We start from the raw sequence: 24,589 nt of genomic DNA, 5'->3' as shown, positions 1-24,589 counted from the left end.
GCCGCGCTGGAAGGTTCACCTCTGTGCCGACGTGGTGCCAAAGGCCCTGTTTTGAAGTGGTGCTGTGTTCGAAGCACCCGTGAAAAATTCACGTAGAAGATAACATGCTAACAAACTACAGCATTCGTCTGTTAGCTCAGTTGAAATGGCATCGGCCGTTGCGCCCATGGAAAAGGCGCCTGTCCTCCTCTGCGCGCTCTGCGTGGAGCTGGAGCGCTCCTGCGCGTCTTGTTTATTCCCTGTTCGGAATTTGAATAGTGGAGGTAAAGTAGCTAAAAGCTTTGTGTACTCCAGGCGTACAGTTGACACCCAGTCAGCCATCTGATTGGCTCCCTGTGGCCCCGCTGGGCAGAAGGCATTCAGGAAAAATCCGGAGGATTTCTTGCAGGGGTGTTTTTCCTGGAGTGGTGATGCGTTCGCGTCTTTTGGGAACATTGTGGCGTTGGAGACCTTCCAGTGTAATATTTGAAGTTTTTTGAAGGTTAGCTTGCTCTTGATCATTTCCATTATTTTTCTCCTCGCTGAGCAGACATGCAAAAGGCTGCAGTGTCTGCCACAACAGAAGAAAACACACGCTGAATTCAGTGTGGAACATTTAAAAAAATGAATTATTGGGCTAAATTTTTTCTGATTAAACAGAATTGTCAAAAATTGTACAACACTTTTATTTATTTTATTTAATTGCCATGTAATATATAATGCAGTATAATAATAGATATATTTAGAAATAAAAGGCTTTGCAGAAGCCCTCCTTCAGCTTTTACCCTGTAGCCCCTGAAGCTGTTGGATGCTCTTGCAGCTGAGGCTGAATGCTTTCCTCCTGGGGACATGAGCAGTGACAGTGTTGGAGACGGAGCAAGTGCCCCCCGCCCCCCAACATTTCTGCTGCCTGCAGACCTGCAGCCAGGCGAGGGAGTAGCTGCCAGTCGAGAACCCCGAACCTAAACATCATAGAGTTTCTCCAGAAGAGCCGTTATCGTGAGGTTGTTTTCGACGCACTAAATTATGCGCACTGCTGGATGGCACATCTGGACGACTGGAGGGCAAGGTGGCTGAGCACAGCTTATAGTGTCTGCCTCTCACAAAACAAAAGCAGTTCATTAGCCTACATTGTTTCAATCAAAGGCAATTTGTGTTAGATGCTGAGGAAATGAAGTGAATGTTTTAGCGTGGGAGGGATTGCTGTTGTGTTGATCGTAGCAAATTATGCACTGATAAGATGGTCACCAGAAAACTAGAGCAATTTAACTCTGTAACACAATAGCTAATTATTAGTGGCTGTTTGCATGACTTCTATTTATTAAATCGCAGACAGACAGATCAGTCAGGCGCATGAGCTTCATTCCTTCTGCATTTTTGTTCATTCTGACACACCACGCATCGAAACTCCTCTCACATTTACCAGTTTTATGTCGCAGTTTTCCACTCTGGGAGTAAGTGAGTGTGCTACTCTGTTTTTTCTTGACTCTACCAACATTTCAGCAGCGGTATATTCACGCTACAAAAGGCCTATGTTTAATTCATATTTGGAGCGGCAGCGGTGCTCTCCTGCGCGCTGTGACAGGCTGTGTGAAAAACGCAGAGCGGTGTAGTGCATAATACTGCCTCCAAATTGGCCCCGTGATATGACTGCGCCTCACTTCAGAGTGCGTTTGGTCGAAGCACGCCTCTGTCACCTGTTGGCACAGCTTCCCCTCTTTCAAATTCAATTTCCCTCCCCACTGCCTCTCTTCAGGAGCAAGCTGTGAACAAAACGAGTGCACCTCATTTACACTGCTGCCCCCCCCCCAACAACATCCCACTACAGTGGCCATTCACCAAACTGAAGGCTGTGTGTGTGTACAGGTGCGTGTCGACACTCCTGAAAATGACATTGAACCTTCTTTTCTAATTCCCGGGTTGCGTTTGATTGGAGGGCAGCTGAGCATTGTTGTGGCTGTAGTTTGAGATTTTCTGCTGGGATATCTCCTCCTGTGTTTCTCTGCTGCCTGTGGTTCCTCCTCACACACACCGTGCAACTATTGCACCGCTACAACACCACATGCAATTTTAACGACTTGTTTAAGTTTACGTCGCAAATAAAATTCTTTCTATCTCGTCCTATATGTGACGAGCATCCGTCTGTTGTCTCCTAATCAGAACACACACAGAAGGAAAAAAGCAATTAGCAGATAATAATGAGGGCCTAGTAAGAGGGAGATAGTGTTGCTGAGATAATTACAAATCTGACCTAATAAAACAAAAATTAATGGATATTTACAGTTTCCACTAATTTGTCACTATTATGCTCAGTGTTTTCCTTTGTGTGTGTTTTTCTTCTTCTTCGAATTGAAATCAAAGCTCGGTAGCTCTGCGTTATCAAAGGCTCGACCGAATCCCATCCTTGGGTAATGTGCTTACCTTGAAATGATCCCTGCTCGCAGTGCTCTCCAGTGCATACTGTTTACATTTCTCTCTTATGAATTATTAGTGTGATACGAACAAAGACTTTATAATGGGAGCAATGCATCAATGTCACTTTGTATTATGCGGCTATCTCGGGGAGCCTTGTGCATAGTGATGGGCCTGAGTATGGCTGCTGGAATTTAATTTATGGTACATGTTCTGCATCAGATGGACAGCCCACGGGGTCTGGTCAGGAAATGGACACGCAGGTGTGTGTGTGTGTGTGTGTGTGTGTGTGTGTGTGTGTGGGCTTTGTGCTTTTAGATGTTTCTGTGTGTGTGGGTGTCCTTGAGTGTTTGTGTTTCTTTCCTCTGTTTGTATGTGCTGGCCGTGGCAGGCTGAAGTCCTTTCGTCAGCAGTAAGCAGTCCAACCTCAGCCCCCCCCCGCCTGCCGTTTGTTTATGTTGTTTTGTTTACATCTGTCTCGGCCAGCCAGCGCGATGCTGATTAGCAACACTAGAGTGAAATTTTAATTTGCTCTGTTGCGTCCGATAAGGGCCTGCGCAGCATTTTTCATCTTCCTTGGATGAAACGTGGAGCCGGCGTAGGTAATTGGCAGGCCGGGGTTCTCCCTGGTCTACATGCGGTTTCCACAAAACACCAATTAATTCTGATCCTGAAAAATAATAAGAATAAAAAAAAAACTGCCCAGTTGCATCACTGGATGTAAAGCCTGTGTATTATTAACCGGCTAATAAAATGATTGTACTTGTTTTTTTTCCCCTTCCGGCCCTGCTATGCATTCACAGCATCCCCTGGAGTCAAAGGTTGGTGAGTAAATGCCCTGAAGAAAGGATTTAATTACTGTGAGCGGGTGTTGATTTTGTGTCAGCTGTTTCTCAGCTCCGTCTTCCCCGAGCTGCCGGCGTCAGGGGGCGGCCGTGAAATAAAAAACAAAGCAGTTTTGGGGAAGACGGCTAATTGTTCATATGGGAGATTTGACACTTCGAGGTGGACGAAGTAGTCAGAAGTTCTGGATTTCTTTCTGATGACTTGTTATTTGTTAGGCTTCACCTCAGGTTTGATGGACCAGACGCAGACGTATTAATGCCACTTGAACCATTTTCATTGTTTAATAATCGCAGAATTAAACACAGAGCTGCTGCAGGAGGCGTGAGGTCCTTTGGCACTGACATAAACACAGAGTCTGCTGCTGTCCTGTCTGCGTGTGAGGAGGCAGACGGCCCATAGGAAGGCTGCACGTGTAGAAATGTAGGCGATATCTGCTGTGAGTCACACGGAGGCCCGCCGACCTCTGTGGAGTTGGCCTGGCCGAGTTTACCGAGAGAATGAGTGTGTGAACTCTGGGAAATGTCAGCACGGTTCCAGTCGCCTCCCGACTTCAGCTTTATGAAAATGTGAAGAAAAAGAACTATTTCTGACTCGAACACACAGACACTGGGCTTCCTCTTTTCCTTCTTTTTTACTGTTGTGTATGTGAGGGGGGGCGTGGCGCCCCAGCTTCCCCCAACCCCGCTGCTCTGACTTTCAAATATGCTAATTAGCCACGTGCGGCTCTTGAATGGACGGACCCCCCGAGCACCACAGGAGGGGGCTTCCTTCTTTCTCTTTCTTTCTTGCTCAGGAACATAAATGTAACTACGGGTAAACAGATACGTTGATGCACTTATTGCTTAGAGAGATGCTTCGTTTTGTATTTTCTCCTCTGTTGCTTTTCTGTGCCTCGCTCTCAGTAGCTCTGCAGGTCTCCCGGGGGACCAGCGGTCAGGCCAGAGGTATTTAGAGAGTAAGCGTGTCCTATCGAATATTTATACACAATCCTGAGCAGATCTGTGGGCTGCACACTCCTCTTCCCTTCTCCCCTCTGTGGGCAGCAGAAGAGGAAACGGGAAGCGTAGCCGCCGGTCCCTTCGGAAATGAGCAATTCTGTGATTGCTGCAATTAATGAAAATTTTAAGATACCAGCGTGACATTTTAAGATTCAAGTCTCCCTCACTTCCTTCTGTACAATAGAGCTAATGGTCCAACATTTCAGTGCAACAAAAGCAGAGGAGAGGAGGTTAATTGGCAGATTATCTTCAGTGTTTTCAGGAATTCAGAAGATTTTTGGTGCACATTATTTTCCCACTGTATCATGAGAATCCCCCTTTTTTTCTTTACCTTGAGGTTTGTCTTCAGCCCTGCTCATAGATACTCTGTTTATAATAATGTGAAGGTGAGAGTAGTGGATGCAGGCCTGCGTTTATTTACTGCTCAGGAAAAATGATTGGTTCACACACACAGTCTGCGCGTGTGTGTGTGACTTCATGTATGAATAGCGTGCTGCCACCATCCTCTTACCAGCCTGCGAGAAAATCATTATCATCAAAATTATCATCGCCGTCATCTGTCACTTTCCACATCAAAGCCTCTGCACTTCTCACTGTTTCCACCACACTGTAGGCTCTGCTCTCCAGTCACACATCTTGCTGTTTGGCTTGAGTTGATCCTAATCAGCTCTGGCATGGTGGGACCATTTGTTCAGCTAAAAAAACCAAAAAGCAAACACGGCCAGCACGGTGCTGCGTGTCGTTTGTGAAGGAAGACAGAAATAGGAAAACGATGCAACGCAGAGATGCTCCGAGTTTCTGGTTTTCCTCTCTTCCACACATGCGCTCGGCCTTTAACGTGCACTCAACCACGCGGATATATTTTTCAGAGCCACAGCATAATCTTGTCATCTTTTACCTCTCCAAACCCCAAATTGTGGGACTTTATAGACACTGGTCACAACAGGATGCTCTCGGTCACTCCTGGCTGAACTCTGCTTCATTTAGATCAATTTTCTCTCAATAATTTAGGAAGTCATTCACACCACATCCTCTTCTGTGCAGAGATGCATGCTCAGTGGCTGCACAACACAGATGCATACTTCGCACTGCTTGGAGCTGGTGTCTGTGGGATGAGAGGTTGTGTTGAAAATGTAGTTTGTTGTTGTGAGCGTGATGCAGCCGGACGTGTGCGCTCTACATTCCAGCCACTCCTTTGACACAAACCGGATGAACTGGATTAGATATCGACAACATGAGTGAACTTTATTTTGGTGTTTAAATGTCTTATTTCTTTAAGATGTTAATTCCTTCAAAGAATATCAATACGGATGGCGAGAGCATTTGTTTGCTGTGTGGAGTTAATCTCCCCGTGCTGCTGTGCCTGCATGTCTGTGCGTTTCTGAGCGTGTGCACACGCGTGCACGCCGCCCAGCTCGATGAACATCCGTAGTTACTGTTGGCTAAACATGCAAAGGTTACTGTAATGTCAGACACATGCCAGAGGGGAGCGTGGAATACCACATTAACATAATCCATAGAAGAGCGTCCCATCTATAAACACTGACGCGCCGGGCTGATCGCCACGCTGGAGCACGTGACCGCTCGCGCTTCTGCTGCGCTGCACGAGGCTGAAAGGAGAAACCGCAACACGGCCATTCTTCTCTGAGGGAAAGACCAAAGGTCTGAAAAGAAATTGCTGGCTGTCAGGCAAAGACTGGCATCTTCCCGGCTCACGCAGAAAAGATATTTTCCTCCCGTCTGACCCGCTGACCCCGCGCTGCACATGTGAAACATGCTGTACCATAAAATCTTCTTCTCATTCATTGAGTTATAACTTTATTTCCAGGTAATTTATCAGCATCAGACAAATATAGACGTGCAGAGTTTTATCTTTCCTTAGGAAGACCTGAATTGAGTTTCACTCGAGTGTCTTTAAGGGAATTTAAATACAGCTTTCCTGGGCATCATTATCCAGATATTCATAACTCTGTGTGGTTATCTCCTCCCCAGCAATAACTTGCCTTCTTTTAGAATCTCCCGAGATACGATTGCAACACAACCCCTTGACTAATATTTGAGGCGTTGAGTATTAATTAGGTGTTTTATGGTGGCTGAGACGTCCTAACGTGCTGCCCTCTCACCTGCCGGGGCGGGGTCCTGCACTGGGGGGGGGGGGTTGTTTTGATAATTATGTGTGCTAAAGCCAGAGAGAAGGCTCTTAATTTATTTGGAAAATGCATTTTTATATTTACGGCTTTGGTCTGCGCTTTTAGAGAGCTATTGTTTTCATTCACATAACCCCGTTTTAATTAGTCTGTCTTTGGAAATCCCCTCTCTGTGTTGTGGTTTTAGTCGGACGCTGCAGACTCCCACAGCTCCCAGACGTTTCTCAACTTTTTCTTACACGCTGGCTTCGTTCCAAAGAGCCAAGTCATGTATGCAAACTGGTGCAAGTTCACGTTTTGTGTTTGAAACAGCCCGTTTATCTCTTTCTGCTCTTTTGTCTCTCGTCTTTTTCCCCCACAGTTGTTTCCAAAGTCTCTTTCTGTCGTTTGGATGCGAGTTGTGAGTGACCTTGGCTGGTGACTACACTGCCTACTCATTAAGTAGTAAAGATGAATGGTTTCATTATAGTGGGGGGAAAAAACGAGCAGGGCCAATTAGTGGTAATTAACAGCGGAGAGGGCGAGGTGCTCTGGAGGGCTCCCTGACCCAGACAGAAGGGGCAGAGGGCTGTGTGTGTGTGAAGGAAATGCAGGTATGCATTTGAGGAAGGCGATCATAGGCATGTGTGTGGACAGCAGGGACACAGAGTGTTTAAATGAGTGTATGTATGTGCAGTGCTGTGGGGACGGGCTTCTTTATGCCACGATTAGGAGCGTGAAAGCTAAAAGTGGAGTTTGGGGGTGTTGGAGAAGTGTGTGTGCTCCATTTACATCACAAGGCTGGACATGCTTGCAGACATTCCTGCATGCTGACAAATGGGAAAATCACAGCACGTTTCAGCAATTAGAGGTGACGAGGTCAAGAGCCGGCAACACCTCTCCTTGACTTCTGACTCCCGATGTGATGTCACTGTCCCCCCTGCAGCCCTTCGGTGTGGCCGGGGAGCTTGTTAGGCAAAGGTCTGAGAATAAAAGGCCCTAAAATGCCAAACCAATACACCATCGGCACTAATGAACATTTTGCTGTGATTTCTTTCTTCTTAATTGGAGATCTTTTCTTTTTTGTGCTGATCTGCAGTATTTGAGTATCTCAGCATCAAGGAGAAACTCAAGGTTGTTCACAGTACACCATCAGAGCCTCTCCCTCTCTCTCAGCGCTGCGCTTGATGCGTTCACCCCGCCTACCTCTCGTTTTTTATCAGTTCCTGGGTGAAATTGTCACAGACATGTAATCCTTCGGGTGCCACTAGCTGGGAGACGTACACGTGAGCGTGCACGGAATGGTATTGGCGGACGAGGTGTCTAAACAGCAGGTAGCGTGGGGTCTTGTGTCCAACATGAAAATTCTGGCGAGTCGATAAAGCGGCGTTCAATATCCCCAGGAACGCGGCTGTGTTGTCACTTTAAGAGACATGTTCGAGTTGGCAGTTACTGTGAGAGCGCGTTTGTAAAGGCTGCAGATTTTTTAAGGTATTTTGCAAAGTGCTGGCAAAGTGCTGCTTTCAGGGCCCCTGAAATTGCAATGCCTGGCAAATGGATGGTTTGAGGAGTATACAATGTATTAGAAGTCAATTGTGCATGGGAGGGCCTATTTTCCATATCGCTAGTCGAACAAGTGCGTGTGTGAGTGTGTGTGTGCAGCTGTTGCGTCTATGCTTTTGTGATGCACACACAAACACACACACTCAGACTGCTCAGGCCCCGTCTCCCTGTTGTTGTATTCCCCTGTTGCTTCAGCGACTGCAGGCTCTGTCATGTGGAGGTTTGCGTGTGGTGGGGTTGAGGGGTGGGGGTGTTAGACTGTGGGGGTGACGAGCATCAGAAACCATTACCCGTAATGGCCTCATTCCCCACATATCCATTCCCTTCCCCTCTCTGACATTTATTTTATGACTGCTTACATATCAAATATTTAAATAAACAGAATCGGGGGCTTCGGCTGAGGTTTGCCCGGGGGTGACGGGTGGGAGTCGTGGCGGCGGGAGTAAAGGGATGGATGATGACATTCATTTCCGAAACGAGGAAAGAAAAAAAACAGGTTTGGGGGGTGGTGGTGGTGGTGAAGGGTGGGAGAAAAAAGCAGCGGCGGCAGTGAAGAGGAAGGGGGAGGAAAAATGCTTCGCTTGGCTCCAATCAAAGCGTGGCGGAGGGCGGCGTGTTTTTTCGCTTACGCCTGGCAGCAGCAGTGACAGACGGCTGTGCGTGAGCCTTCGGGCGCGAGTGCTGACGTGCGTGCGCGCATTACTGCGGGGCTCATCAGTCAACGTTTCCCGGGGACGCGGGAGGATGTGGGAGAAGGCCCCGGTGGCTCGTGAAAAGCAGTCCGCTGTGCCGAAGCAACATGAGCTGTGTGACACAACGCAAAGAAACAAAGTGAAACGCAACTGTGAGGCCAGGTAGAAGGAAAGAAGGCAGGTAGAGGTGAGAAGGGGGAGGATTCGTCCGTTTCCTCGGAAGAAGAGGACGGAGAATGAAAGAGTAAAGGCACATGTGTGTGTAGACATGTGTGTGTAGTGAATGAAGAGACAGCAGTCCTGGGTGCAGGCGGGCAGTCGTACGCTGCCTGGCGTCGGTGGGAGGCCCATTACTGTCAGGCTAATCTTAAAATAATTAATTGCGAAGTCGACGCTTTTTAAAGAGTATTGTAATTGAATCCTAAATTAGGCTTGGGAAAGGGGACGCGTCCTGCTTTGCTGCAAGGCTGTTCCCGTTCTGCAGTCATGTACACACACACACACACACACACACACACACACACACACACACACACACACACACACGAGTGGGTCGTGTGCAGGCGGGCAGAATAGGGGGAAAAAGACAACAGGCGAAGGAAATGCTAATGAAATGCATATTTGGGGAGAAAGGGGCCATCTATAATTTAGCTGTGCTCTTTGAATGTGAATGATGTGTGTGCAAGCGCTGTGATTTATTTTTGTTGTGCAGAGGGATAATTCTGTCAGAGTAGGCTTTTATTCTTGTAAACAAATGTGGGGAAAAGAGCAGAATAAAAGTGGAGTAATAAAGTAAACAGAATGGTATGAATACATTTAGCTGCTGGCATGAATAATTTGTATACGGGACGGAGGAGTTTGATGAAAGAGAGATGACAGATATGAGAGCCTCGATATCGCCTGATAAAATTTCAGGACGCTCTCTGATACGCTGTTTTCCACCACTTGTTTTTATATTTGCGTGATTTTGTGTGCCACTTCCACACACGTGCAGATGCAGCTTGCGACGCCTCGAATCCTCCGAGACTCGAGGCCGCTCTTAAAACGGGCGGCTCGGCGTGCTCTCGCCTCCACACGCGGCTGCTCCTCTCGGATGACCCTCGCAAAACTGTCGGCTGTAGAACTTTCCGGATGAAAGCTCCCAGAAAAGGGTCTGCCCTCCATAAATGTCGGCTCTGCTTCATAAGTCTGGCACAGGGGTCAGGGGTCAGGGAAGGGGTTTTTGCCTGGCAGTCGTAGAAATGAAGCAGCAGAGGAGCTTCCTGTTGTCACGTCACCTTCTTTGTTGCAGTGTAGTTCAGAATCAGAATCAGAATACTTTATTGATCCCTGGGGGAAATTATTTTTTGTTAGTTGTCTGCAGTGCTGTATTCCTTCAGCTTTGTTTTGCACGCCGGCCTCGCGAGCACACTGAAATGATCAGATTAAGTGTTGCAGTCAGTCAAGGAAAAACCGAGGAACCAGTCCAACCGCTCTGCAAACATGTTGGTCCTTGCTGCCGTTCACCCCGATGTGCACTTCAGGTTCAGCCGTATTTCTACCTGCATTAACAACACGTGTGTCAGAACTGAAACACAATGAAATTCTTTTGCTCTACATTCGAGAAATTGGCTGCGTGCGTGTGACAAATCAAACGCTCCTCGTGCTGTTTTCCAAATGTTTGAAACCCGTTCAACTCTTATTTGGCCCAGATCTGACAGCTCCAAACTTGGCTCAGAACATCCCATTTTCTCCTGGCTGACTGGGATGAATAACAGCAGAGAGGACAATATTGTGGTCTAGCTGAGCACGGCTGACTCTTCTGTCTCTGTGATCCCTCTATCAATAAGGAACACAGGCCTGTCAGAAGGCCTGCCAACTGTTTGGCTGTCCATGCAGGCTGCTCTCTACTCAACATCTGGACACAGATGGTACACACTGCTCGCACACATGCAAAATGCTTGCACACATTTTCTCGCTCATACTGGCAGACACTCGCCAGCATGCTGTGCACTTACAGTTATACTGATGTGTGTGTGAATTCCTGCCTTTCCACACACACTCAAACATGGTTAGCACACGGCCATTTTCAGAATCCTTTTAAGTTGCATCCACAGTGTGTAAAGTCATATATATGGCGTGCAGCTCAGTACAAAGAACAGACAAACGCACACTTTCTTTCACAGATTTGGTCACATGGTGGAGTCCGTGTGTCGCAGCCAAGGATCCGCAGCCTCTCTTGGGAAATATGTACGCGTTCCTTTAATATGTCTGGCTCTTAATAAAAACCTGAGAGTTAAAGGTCGGTCAGGGTTTGGTGTGTAAAACAAGTCGCAATCGGGGTAGTTATTCTGGCTCGATCTGCTGCGCTCTTACAAATGTCCAACTTGACACAACAAGTGCAATTCAGCGGCTTTTTCCCCGTTTTTCATTCCTCGTGCAGCAAAAACAAAATGAAAACTCATTCTGTGCACACTCAGGAGTGCTGGAGACTTCACGTTGAAATCTAATTAAGGTCATTTAACTGCAAATATCGCTCAGTTTTACCAGTCACATGGTATTCATATGGTGCAGCCAGGCCATCGTAAACACAACTGCCCTGGGGCTTAGCAATGATGGGAGTAAATGGTGGAGTTCAGCTGGAGTCAGAGGTGTGTGTGTGTGCAGTCGGGCCATGCATCAGGGCTCCCACAGGCCTGGAGCCTCTCATTGATCGATCCAGCTCCCCCGCCTCATGTTCCCAGCCAACTTCAGTGATTGATTCCCAGTCAGAGCCCCGGAGATGGGAGGCCTGGCCTGGACTGACAAAGCCTCGGCCTCCCAGAGGGTGACCCGGAGGGGCCACAGGGAGGGGAGCCTATTTCCAGACTCGAGGAGATGTTTGGGAGAAGTCTTCCCAGCGAGGAGGAAGCACAGAGACTCGCATTCATCACGGGAGAAAATGAAGGCCACATCTGCTGGTGCTGCCTTGACCGCCGTGTGGGGAGCGAGATGGGGTCGTGCTGGAGAGTAGACATGCTGTAGGTGAAGGGGTTAAGAGGTACTGGTGTGGGGGGGGCTAGAACATTACCTTAGCACGCTAGTACACAATCTGTCATAGCTACACACACACACATTACCTCTGCAGGCATAAACACGTCATGTTCCCATCCACGCTGAATATCGCCGCAGCTCCATCAGCGCGTCTCTCTCCACGTCACTTCACGGCGTTTGAGCAGAGGGAAAAAAATGATATGAAAATCAATTTTTTTCTAATTAACTTTGCACATTTCCAGCTGAGCTATCAGACGTGGGGACCTTGTGCGTCGTGCAGAGTCCGATAATGAAATCAATTAGGTTCAAATGGTTTCAGGTGACTTTTAATGAGTATTTAATATCTGCCTGAGGAAGGAAGGTCAGGATATCTGTTTGTTGTTTGTATTTGTGTTTTCTTGGGGGGGGGGCTTAAGTGATGGATCACCCGCAGGAGAAATATGGATGCTTCCACCCTGGGAGGACTGGGCAGTCCTCCAAAACAAACTGGCTGAATGTAAATCCTTGTTTTTAGTTGGGCAGCTCTTTAACTGCACCACAGGGATGACCTAGTTTCTGTCAACTTCCTTTTTTAGACGCTGTCGAATTGTTATCGCTATTAATTCCTTCACGAAGACGTTTTTGAGGCGCTACACCTGTGTGTCAGAAATCGACGAGGAAGCATCAGACAAGAACTCAATAATGTGAAGGGGGGACTTATTGTGGCCTTGCTTCACATGCTTTCATATTCATAATTTACGCTGCTCCCTCTCCTTCAGTGGCCAGCTTCCCAGCCTGTAGGAGCTCGTTAAGCTTTGCCTTACAGGGAAGACTAATGGATGGCAAAGAAGGCCCCCTCAGGACCCTTTAGCATCATTTCTGTCGGTCCGCTCGCTTAGTATTCGCTTATGTAGTTTCACCCTACTCTGAGCACAATATCATGAATAACCATTGCTAATTCATAAACACACTTTGTGATACGGGGCCTCGTTCATAATTATCCGAGCTGCAGAAAAGCAGTTTCTCTCCAACAGCATTCCATTAAAAAGGTGGTGATTTCCTTGAATAAGGGGGATTCTGGCCTGCATATTTAATGCCAGCATTTCCTTTGGGCACCGGGAGACGTGGGAAGCAAAAGGGCAGCACATTTACTCTAATAGCCAGGTCCTTTTTGAGAGGGGGGCGGATAGAGTTATTGTTATTTTGCTCCCTCCTGCCCATTTTTCCTCTCTTTCATTCGGTCGTGTCACAGCAGCTCTCCGTGGGGTTCTGCAGCCCGGCGAAGTTAGAGCAGCGCATTCCTCTCGTTCCACTGTGGCCCTGAGATGAAATGGGCTTTTTCAGCAGCCCTCCTCCTTCCCGGGGTCGCGCCAGGCACCGGCCAAAGACGTCAGTCCCGCCTGGCGATGAGAAAAGACTGGAAATATAGCAGACCTCCTAGTAATGCGAAAATAGGCAAGCAGCCCTGTTGGAGGTGCTCTTTCCTGAAAGCATTTGCATTGGGTCCAAAGCAGTAGCTGTACATGGTCTTACCTCGAGGCTTTTCAGTGCGCTCTGTGCCCGGTGAGAAGCTTTTTTTAAGGTGGTACGATGCTGATTTGTAGCATTTGAGCTTGCAAGCTGAATCTTGACCTTTGACTTGTGCTCTCAGCATAGTTGGTTATGGGCTGGCTCGTTTTTATGGGCCGATGGGTTTTTTCGTTTTTTTTCCGTAACGGTATAAACACTGAAAGGCGGTGGATTGGCCAGATGCTAGGAGATGTGTAAAAAGAACTCAGTTGTTTGGTGCTGGCTATTGTGGAGCTTCCACAGATTCAGTAACATTAGCAAGTGGTGGAGGCCAGCAGATGCAACACGTTGGCGGGTGGATGACGGAAAGGCAGGAGGAGCAGAGACCCGAGGCGGTGAACTGAACTTCAGGTAAGAAGTTATGACCTGCAGTAGGCCTGCACAATAAATCGAAAATTTATTGTCATCGCGATATCAGCCTGCGCGATGGGCCCATCGCAAAAGACGACGTAAACTGCGGTAATTGGGTACCTTAAAATGTTTACACACGTGCTTTAAAGAATTTACAAATCAAAGAAACCCCTTTATACATTTGACCAGTCGAATAGAGCCCTTCACGGCATTAACCAATCAAATGGATTAGAGGCCCGCCTCCTACGCAGGCGGGGAGCGAACAACGCTGCAGCAACGAGTCAGAGTTGTAAAGGCTGAAAAATAGTACCTCGCTTATTTGGAGGTACTTTGGATTTGATAAAGACGACATTCTCCAAACACAGGTGCTCTGCAAAACTTGCCGAACACTCGTGGCAACCACCAGAGGAAACACGACTAATCTCCACCATCATCTTCAACACAACCACAGAGAGCTGTTTGAAGAGTTGAAATGTTTTTTTATGGGAGCAATGTTTCAATGTTAAAGTGCACTTTGTTCTTACACTGCTATTACAGCAGCTTTCATTAAATAAAACTGTTGCAGTAAAACGGAAATTATGTATTTGTTTGTTTGTTTTTTGCTATTTATTTTATTGCAAGTCATATCGTTATCGCAGTATTGATCACAGTTATCGCACATCGTAGGTTTTCCTAATATCGTGCAGCCCTACCCTGCAGTCTATCTGGGTCAGATATGAACCAAGTTTAGGTGGAGTTTATTTTCGTTATGCTGACTTTTTACAGTCAGTTACAATAACTCGTACTGCGTGCTAGCTAGCATGACGGAGTTTCTATACAGCTGGGCGGGTGCTATGATGTTACTGATGTTGAACTTGTTTTATCTTATTTTATTTATAAGGTTAGTTATTAGAGTTTCCAACCGTCCCGTCTCGTATTCAGAGAAAAAATTACGCGTTTGGTGTTGAGGTGAAAAGAAACACAGTTTGTCCCGGACTTCAGCTACAATGAAAAAGACAAAGCTGGAGTTATTCTGTCTTTGCTGCACAGCTGCCTCTTCTTCTCTCATTCTCTCCCCCTCCCTCTCCTGTTGCTACTTCAATCATGAAACTGATCAATGATCAGCTGATCGGCTTTTCTCTCTCGTTTGTTTATCACTTTGCGCCAGAAAGAAGAAACCGGCAGATGTCGCATTAAACAACAGCAGCACGTTTGATCAGCTGTTGTTAGAATTTATTTAATATTACTTTCTAGTTTTAGCTGATGTTTGCTGGAGCCACAGCTGTAAACCTGCTGGTCATGATGTCTGTTTGGATATGTGGTGAGAGGGAAACATGAAGATGAAACCAGGAGATGTCCTTACTGAATCATCAGAGCTGAGCAGGTGATGGAGAAACAGGTTTACCTTTTAGGTGACATGAATGAGTTGAAGGGAAGTTATGAACTGTTTCTGAGCGACAAATAACACCAGGATCCTTTTTTATGTAGCTGACAGCTGGTAACTGTGCAGGGGCGGGTCTAGCAAAGTTTTGCCAGGGGGCCAGGTAGGGCATTAACAGGGAAAGGGGGGCACAAAGAAATACTTTCTTATTCTCATTTCAAATGTCTCGCTTTTAATAAATAATTATCCGAGTCTTACAACAAACGATTGATGCATATATACCATCAGAACAGTGAGCATCACTGTCACATCAGCGTTTGTTTTCATTCAAAGGCTTTATGATTTTTCCTATAATGGCGGCCGGTCTCTAGTCAAAACGCCCGGGACTATTTTATGTCCCAGTCCGGCCCTGGCTCTCAGCAGAACCCGCCCGTGTTCGCGTCTTTTTTCTCCTCGTTATGCAGTGAAAACCTGAATGATTCAGTCTGGGAAAACTGCACGCTGGCAGCAGACGCGGCTGGCAAATTTGCAGCGTGTGTTCTTTCACACATGCTTCCTTGACTGTTTGCAGACGATGGCATTTTATTTGTTTTCCTTCTGTAATGGCGTGTCGCTGGCATGTCGGCCGCGTCTCGTTTTGTCATCGAGGCTTTCTCTGTTTTCTTTCTCTCACCGCCGCTTCTTCAGCTCCCAGTCTCAGCAAAGGAAAAGGGCTCCGGCGACCCCGCGACCTCAATCTCACTTGAGACAGATGAAGCAGCCGCTCGCCTCCTCCTCCTCCTCCTCCTCCCTTTCCTCTCTTCTCTTCTCCTCCATTCCCCTCCTCCCCCTTCTGTTAATGACGTCTTTGTGCCGGCCGTGACAAACACAACACTCTGCAACTTTTCCCGAAGCACGCGGGAGGGGGTGGGTTTGTTTTGAGCGCTCTAACGCGTGCGTGCGAGCGCGTGCGTGTGCGTGGTGTAAATATTGGTGTCAATCGTGGAGGGCGCACCGATCGCTGGCTCCGAGGAGAGAGAGCTATTATGCGCGCTGCCCCAAACACAAAAGCCCGCCGGTCGGCCTCATAACAACAACCTCTTATCTGGCTTCTCTTTGTCTGCTTTTCTTCCTCGACTCACGGCACCATTGGGAAACATCCGCCGTGCGTGTATACGTTTCCCTCGCCTCCTCTACGGCTGTCGCGCCCTGCACCTCTCTCTCCTCAGACAATTTCATGCCTCTCATCGCTAGCCAGCCTTCACGCCTAGCTGCCTGTGCCGTACAGGCATATTGGGCTGAGGAAATGCAATTTGGCTCTACCTAGCTCCCCGCGGACCAGTACTGCTCTTCACACTGTCATTCGTTATGAGACTTTTTACTAACAAGGCGTGCATGCTGAGATGCAGGATGAGATTGTGTTTCAGGACATAATTCAGTGAATTTCTAAGCGATGCGACACACACACGGGAATGCCAACGCGCACGCCGCTCAGCCGCAGTTCTGCTTTCAGGATGAGATGAATTGATAAGAAAGAAATGTCAGGGCTAAGTGTGGCGTTTTGTTGTCAGTGTTTCCTTCGATCTGGCATCGAAACGAGGCGATAAACTGATATTAAAGGCTGATGTGCTCCTCGTGGAGCCCGGGCAGGGAGGAGTTAACGGCGTGCTGCTCCTCTCCTCTCCGCTTGATGACATCAGTATTGTCTCTGCATCCATGAAATTAATTTTTCTAATCTTAGTCAGCAGGAGCGGGGGAATTTGCACACATTAATATGGAACTCGATCTGCACTCGCCCACTGCTGCAGTCTCTCTTCTTGTCTTTCCGCCTCCATCTTTTCTTTTTCCACCCTTTCCATTTTATTTTCTGTGTGCACCAGTAGGCCCAAAGCGCGCTGGGTTTCAAGCCTGAAATGCGGAGCTTTGTTCTGGAGGCCTGGGCAACGCCGGGCCCCGCAGTGTAATAGGAGCTGGAGAGCGCTCTGCTGCACGGTGCAAATAAATAACATAAAAGACGAGGCTGATTGTCCCAGCAGACCAACCGGCTCTGGCTGCAGCGCGTTGATTCTCCGGAGGCCGGCGCGGCGCAGAGGATAAAGAGGATCCGTTGACAATAATTATCCTTATTTGTTTCTCCTCACAAATACACACAGGCTAAAACGCTTTCATTACGCAGGAATTAAAGCTGCTGCTCTGCACAAGTCCTCCCAACACAAACAGACGATAATCAATGATTTTCATACAGGTGCAATTTTTTTACAGTTTTCACATGGCACTGATTTTCCAGCCAAATAGACCTTTACCCCGACAGCACACACTGCAGCCCCCAGTGCACTGGGCCTGAAATGAAACGCTCCCATCCAACCTGCAGGAATGTGTTGCTCGAGAAAACGTTAAACCGCCAGATGATACGAGGATCGTAATAGTTCAGCGAATTGCTCTTTGATGGTCAGATAATTTCACAAGTTGCTGTGTCTCAATAAAGCAGCTTGTAGACCATAAAGAACATCATACGAGGGAACACATTCTGCTCCACTGTTGCTTGGATGGAAACTGCCTTAGTGGAGATATTAGTGGAAACTCTGCAGCCCTGAAGGCGAGCGTCAGGAGCGTTCCTGCACCTGCTGAATAGGAAAGCGTATTTTTCCCTCTGTAGTTTGTTTTTCAGGTGAGGACGAGCCACGGCAGCGTGGACCTGTTCGGGCGTGCGTGCGCATTCCCTCACCGCGGCGGATAAATGGGCCAGTTTTCCCCAATAATTCCTCCATTTGAAATGGGACTGGAATAATAACCGTTTACTAATATTGTTTTATGTTCGTTTGATCCCAGTGTGTGTCTCATAATCCACATATCTGAGGCTTTTGTGTCGAGCGTTTTGTCTCTTTCTGATTAACAACTTAGCACATTAAAGCAAGAAGGAGTAAAATCATTTTCGCAACATAAAAATGTTGTCGATTGAGCTCAGAAAAGCAATTTAGCAGGTTTCACCCCACAGTAATTTCACCCATGTTCTGTTTTAATGGCTTTGTTTTGCAAAATAAAAAAAAATAAATAAAAAAAAACTAAAAAGCTCACGAGAGTCGCTGCGCTGGAGAGGAGTTCATAAATTGAATTTTAAATTTAGCAGTTGAATTACTATTGTCTCCCGTGCCGCCTCCCCCTCCTCCGTTGAATGGCATGCCCAGATGAACAAAGTGAAAAACACATTTGAAGAAAATAAAAAACAATTTCTGTGTATTCCCTCTAGTTTTTTATCTGCTGTCCCTCCTGGCACAAACAAGATTCACTTCGTGTCATTTTCATAATTTTTTTCCTAAGTACAGTCATTTCTCTCCGGGAAGGGAAAAAAATAACGTTTCAATTTGTCAGGAATGGTTGTCGTTTTTTGTGCCTGGTGGTGTGAGGGGAATCGTGGGCATATCTCTAGGAAAAGGCTGCAGTGGGCTGAAATCTCATTTAGTGGAACCTGTCATGAGAGCAGATTTGAGGCTCCGTTTGGGGAGGCGGAAAATACTTTCTTTTCTTTGCCCGTGGTAACGCCGTGCGTCGAAGGTGGACCGAGGTACCTGATATAATTTGATTGTGGCTGTTTTATTTAAGATCTCCCCCAAAGTGTGTGAGGAAGTTGGAGAGAGATGAGAGCGATGCAGCGAGAACACAAAGAGCCATCAGCAGAATCTGCCACTGTGTCTGTGTGAGTCTGTGTGTGTGTCTGTGTGAGTCTGTGTGTGTGTCTGTGTGAGTCTGTGTGTGTCTGTGTGAGTCTGTGTGTGTGTCTGTGTGAGTCTGTGTGTGTCTGTGTGTGTCTGTGTGAGTCTGTGTGTGTGTCTGTGTGAGTCTGTGCTCCCAGCCCTGCTCACAGGGAGGCCTAACTCTTACGGAGACGTGTCGTCCTTATAACGAGGTGAGGAGGGCTCAGTCAGTAATCAGATTTTAATTTCACGTCTGATTTTTGGCCTCATGGGAAACAAAAATCAGGTAAAAAAAGAATTTTTTACTTAATTCTGGCTATAAAATGCAGACTCACTCCCCTTTTGGTTCACAAGCCAAGATGGCAGAAAGTGAAAGAGTTTGCAAGATCCGGCGAGTGGAAGTGGGTCTCCTGAGTCCACTGTCGCCCTGGCCTCTCTTCAAGGACCTGCAGTGGGCTTGCGAGGCAGGAATTAGACCCTAATCAGGACTAACGTCTGCACCCGTCATCATCACCTCTTTTACTATTTAAAAAATACAAATAATTGTAAAAAGACACATTTTGAAGGTGCAGAGCTGCACAGTGTTTATGTCCACAGTTATGAGCAGATATGAAGGTGCAAACCAGCGCAGTGTCCTCTGAAGCCGTGGATTATGTGCACGTGTGTGTAAAATCGAGTGTCCACTTCTCCGCTTCCAAAAACTCTGAGGTTATTTTCCGTCCTCAGTACCTTTGTAAGTGCAGCGTTTAATGTTTTTTGTACGCGTGCACACTTGGCAGCGGCGTGTGGGGGATTTATTTGTGTTGCGCTCAGCGTTTTTGGCAAACCGAGGACCTCTTGAGCTGGATTGGTGAACTGGATGGAGTTGGGGAGGGTGTGTGTGTGTGTGTCCCATATCACGGGTGGCACAGTGCCCTGGATTTTTCAGAAACTCGAGGACGTTTCATCGCTTAGTGCTGTCTGTGTGCTGTGGGTGTGCAAACATTCGAGCGGGTCATGCGCTGCCCTCCGCTCCATTATTTGAAACATATGACCGGCATCAGTTTGAGCATATCAACAAAATACTCGCAACAAATCTCCCCTTTGATGTTCAACTGGTTTAACTCTGTATATTACTGCGCTGATGCACTTAGAGCTAACTCTGCTTTAGCTGTATTGTAGTATTCTGAGCAGCTCACTTAGTCATGCTCTTTATTGTCTCTTTGAGCAATAAGAAGAAAAAGCATACAATACGATGAGTCAAACTTTTCTCTGAAAACGCTCCGTCTGTCAGTAAAAAAAAGATTTTTCTATCAGAAACATCTTAAAACTTGTTCTCCTCACAATGGTTCATAACTTTAATTCTTCCCTAATGTTCTTCAGTTTAATGCTGGCAATCATTTTGTCAGATTAGATGTCGCGTTTCCTCTTCTGCTTAAATGTTTCATTGTCGATCCTTTCTGCTGGTGCACTCGGTGACTTCCTCCTCCCTCACACGGGGGATGATTCACTTCGTTTTTTCATGCACGGAGGAAGAAAAGCAAAGGGCAGCGAGTGTCTGCAGTTCATTATTATACTGTTACAAATCCGGCGATGCAGACCTTTGCAGGAAAGCCCCCCCCTCCTCACACACCTGCTGTGAAATAACTTTAAGAGCGCTAACTTTCTCGCTCCCTCTTTCCCCGCCCAAACACAGTTTTATCACCCTCTCTCTCTCCCCTCCAAACTATTCCACGTGCACGCCTCAGTAGGCGCGAACGCTTTAACGCTGGACCGCCATAACTGTCCACGTAACCTGCTGAATAAAGTGCTCCCATCCCCTGACATGTCTTCTTGATATTAGCCTGGCAATATGAGGCAGCGGCAATTTCTCCTCCGCTCTAGACGAGGTGATATTGAGTTGGGGAGAAGGGAGGGAACTGAGGAGGGAGTTGGTGGTGGAAGAGAAAGAAGAGGCGGTGCGGGGGGGTCGGTGGCGGTTAGTTGGAAATGAGAGAGGAGAAGTGAAAGTGTGTGTGTGTGTGTGTGTGTGTGTGAGAGAGAGAGAGAGAGAGAGAGAGAGAGAGACACAGTAGGAACAAAGTGTCATAAATCACTCATGATCCTACGCGGCACAGACAAAAGAGAAGAAGAGGGAAGATAGAAGAAGTCTGCATTATCTGCCCAGCAGACAGACAAACACGCCGCTGTGGGTGACGGATTAGCATTAGCCTGATGCACTGTACCGGAATTTTCCAATGGCTCACTGGGACCCCAAACAACCCGTAAAAGGGCTCTGAAGTACTTACAATGGAATAAATTACCCTTGACATATTCTCTGTCCTGGCTTTGGTTTTCCTCTGTGCTCGTACGGGAAGCGAGCTCTCCAGGTGTGGCTTTGGAGAGCAGGGATTCAAGCTCGCGAGTTTGAAATGACCCGTCACAAAAGCTTGGATCCACGCCCCTGCACCCACAACCTTTACTTAAACTCGGAAGTACATCAACTCGACTGCAGTAATAGAATAACTATCGCTTTATCTGCCAGTTTGCTGTAAGCAGCCGTATAGCACGAGTCGTACGGTGGTTATTGGCACCGCGGGGCTCTGGTTGCAGGAACGCGGCCATAGGTTTTTATTGCCGTTGCCTCCTGTTGCTTTAAACAACATTTACAACACTTGTAAAAGCCTCAGAGACATTAAAACAAAGATACGAGCTTTTAGGTTTTAATTAAATCATTTTATTTTGGCTCTTTTCCAGCAGAGTTTTGCTCCAAATAGCTACTCAATACACATCTTTGCTTATTTAATTCCATTTGTTGTTCATTTATGATCTGTTGACATTAATTTAAAGCTTTCACTTGTTGTGCAATTATGAAATAAATCAGCGATGGCTGTGGTTTGGAGTGGTGCACTAAGTGGACTTCAGTTAGGGATTCCAACTTGGCAGATAGCAGATGAATTAATTTGAGCGCCTCTCGGGCAATTACAATGCACTGTCATGAATGAAGTATTAGCCAAAAACCAAATGCTGACTATGCATTAATAACCCCTCTTCTTCTCCCCTGCAGGTTTCCTCCATGGACTTCATGGCTATGAAGCGCTCGCAGCTGTACGGCATGGCCAACAATCCCTACTCCGCCCCGCAGCAGCCGGGGGCCGGACCCTATCCCCCCAGCCAGCCCTACGCATCGCCTCCCCCGCATCGATACCCGATGAGCCTACAGGGGAGGGGTCAAATGGGCATGGGTGGGATGCAGTATCCTCAGCAGCAGGTACGCAAACAAACCGGAGCACTGCATCTTTGCACCCGCGTTCGTCCTCCGGCGTGCATCGCGGATAGGTCGGCCCTCTCTGCAGTGCCGTTCCAGATATCACAGCTGCCTTTATAAGCGATATTGCAATGGGACATTTGCTTCTCGCACGAACATTATCCAACGATTTCCCCCTGAAGGCTTGGCATGTTCAATTTGAGACGCAGCCTAAAATACCAGGCAGCGCATCTCACACCCTGGCATGTGGTGGTGTCACTCCTGTTCATCACTCAGTTCCCGTTAGACTCCCACTGGAGCGAGATGGGTTTGATGCTGTGTGTGTGAGCGTGTGCGTGCAAGCCAGTTCTTTCTTAATGCTTGTTTGATGGTGCATTTGTGCACTTTGTTGTGCATCTCTATTTACTTTTGGAGGCATGTACGTGTGTGTGTGTGTGTGTGTGTGTGTGGAATGCTCTCTGTGTAGTAAACAGACGCAGCGCGGTCGGCCCACGTCACAGTCTCTGTGCAGCACAATAGGTCTGTGTTGGAGACAATAGTGCTTCTGTCTGCTTTATTGAGTCTTAAGTAAATCCCATTTGGACTGGTATGGTGTGTGTGTGTGTGTATTAATCTGCGTCCCTTTTATCTTTGCGTTTGTGTGAATGATACGTGTGTGCCACAGTTTTGGCAGAAAGTGAACTTCTTCGGTGCGTGTGTGTGCGTGCGTGCAGATAGCAGTTTAAATTCACCAGTGTAGTTTGCAGTGAAGCAGCAGTGCCGAGCACCACAGCGAGAGAGGGGGGAGCACAGTGTTCCCTGCTGTCACTGCCGGCTATATTTAGTCTGCCTGGTCTGTTGGTCTGGACTTGAACACCTCTCACTGGGCGAGCGAGCTTCCACACATAGCAAGAGAGTATAAAAAGAGAGAGAGAGAGAGAAGGGGAGAAACGCATATTGACTAACAGGCAGACTTCCTGTATTGTCTAAAAATATTGTGCAATGTGCGTACAGGCAGCAGCAGAGGAGATGGTCCTGCACACACACGTTCACACACATTCTCCGACCGATCTTTCCTATTATGCAATGAAAATGTGTCATTTGAAAACATAAAAAATGTCTGTTTACTGTTGATCCACTCAGGTTGTGGGAGCTGCTCTCATTTGTCTAAATCCAGAGAAAGGCGGTCAGGGGTAATAAATTCTGATAAAACGATACATCGAAGCATCGATTTATATCTTTTTTATTATGTTTTGGGAGCTCTCGCACTGAGGCGGTGCTGTCCTGGGAGGTTAGCGTCAGCACTGCGAGACTTGGTCTCATCAAGGCCCGGGAGGAGTTTTGTAGCATGAAATGCAAACAGCTATGAGGGAGCGGGGGTGTGATGCCAATGCGTAATAACATACAGCCAATGACACACAGAAAAATACATCCCCGGTTGTGTTTTGTGATGAAATCCTCTGCTGGATTACATATGGGAGGCTGTGGTTGGGGTAGCAATCACTGCCTAGCATTATGGAATGTAATTAGTTCAAATAGAATTAGTTGTTCGCTCTGGCTATAGCCATGGGAACTGTGCTTCTAAAGTTTCTAATTATCTGGCTCTGGCTTTAAAAGCAGCACCGCTGCATTGCCTATCTGCTGCTGGTGAAATCTAGCTCACAGTAATGAGTTTGGAGGAGGAGGTTTAATTCCACTCTCTCAGATGAGCGTAATGAGCCTTACCTACAGAAAGGCAGTCAGGGGTTTGATCAGGGAAGAGCAGGGAGGGGTAAAAAAAAATGTGTACTGGAACATATACAGTGAATCTGTTCCTGAAGCGAGTGGTAATTAAAAATCAAAAGATGCGTGAATTGCACTGATGATGGACGTGATTGCATCTCTCAGCACGCCCTCTTTCCTAACCTCGGGATCAGCTGCGAACAGCAGTCCTGACTACAGCTGCGTCAGCGAGGGGGATTGTGGGTGATGTAAGACGTAGCGCACACAATCCCCCATGATGCATCGCACTTCGGGGCTGAGACCTCGGCTTGTCACAGCCAAGCTGCTGGGTTGTTGCCAGGCAACGTGACGTCAACAAAGACCTGCGTTGGTCTATCTCTGTGATTTCCCTGGGACTTGAGCGACTGTGTGTGTGTGTGTGTGTGTGTGTGTCTGTGTCGGGGGTTTTAACAGCAGACTAAAAGGTCTTCTTTGACTTTCTTTCATTATTATGATTAAACTCTGCAAAAAAATTAAGCCCCATTCGTCTTAAATATGAACTCCACAGTAATATGTATATTTCATCCTGTGCAGTTATTGGATATGTGTAAGGGCTCACCTCTATCCTTTGCATAAGGCTCACGTAATTAACCATTTTGTCATAATTTGACACATAATGGTTTGATTACTGGTGATGTTACTGGAATCTAATCTGTGGTACTGGCAGCGTGAAAGCACAGGTCGCTCTTGGACAGTTCAAGTCCCCCCATCTTCCCCCAAATTCATTAATTCACATGTCAATGAGTGAAAACAGTGTCCTCCTGTGCACGGTTAGATTTCCACTAATTACGGCGATAATTTTGTTTCATCATAGTTTTCTTTTTCTGACAAAAACAATCAATGCTTGAATAAAAACTAAGGCACGAGGACAAAAACCGTAATGAAATTTATTGACGCTGAATAAAAACGAGATGAAAACGTTTTACAGAGACGAGCTCCAATCACATCTAATGAAGCTGTGCAGAGGGCGGGGTGAATTTGGAAGTGATCCAATCAGAAGTAAGCTCCTGGTGTAGGAAGGTCGATGAGCACATTTGATGTTCCCCAGGAAACGCTTCCTGTTTC

The 24,589-nt window shown here is 47.0% G+C and overlaps 1 protein-coding gene across 5 annotated transcripts in view; it reads left to right on the top strand.

Moving 5' to 3' along the window:
- LOC101481705 (AT-rich interactive domain-containing protein 1B) overlaps positions 1–24,589 on the top strand; it is a 188,856-nt gene that overhangs the window by 32,782 nt on the left and 131,485 nt on the right. For all 5 annotated transcript variants that reach the window (XM_076877232.1, XM_004566496.3, XM_076877231.1 and 2 more), the window contains one exon: positions 21,584–21,787. In XM_076877232.1, the coding sequence (XP_076733347.1) occupies positions 21,593–21,787 (195 nt within the window). In that variant the 5' untranslated portion in view covers positions 21,584–21,592. The remainder of the gene's footprint in view (positions 1–21,583; positions 21,788–24,589) is intronic.

The sequence above is a fragment of the Maylandia zebra genome, linkage group LG19 (assembly GCF_041146795.1).
Source record: "Maylandia zebra isolate NMK-2024a linkage group LG19, Mzebra_GT3a, whole genome shotgun sequence".
Classification (NCBI taxonomy): domain Eukaryota; kingdom Metazoa; phylum Chordata; class Actinopteri; order Cichliformes; family Cichlidae; genus Maylandia; species Maylandia zebra.
Note: the sequence above shows the minus strand (reverse complement) of the source record. Positions and strands in the feature narration are given on the sequence as shown.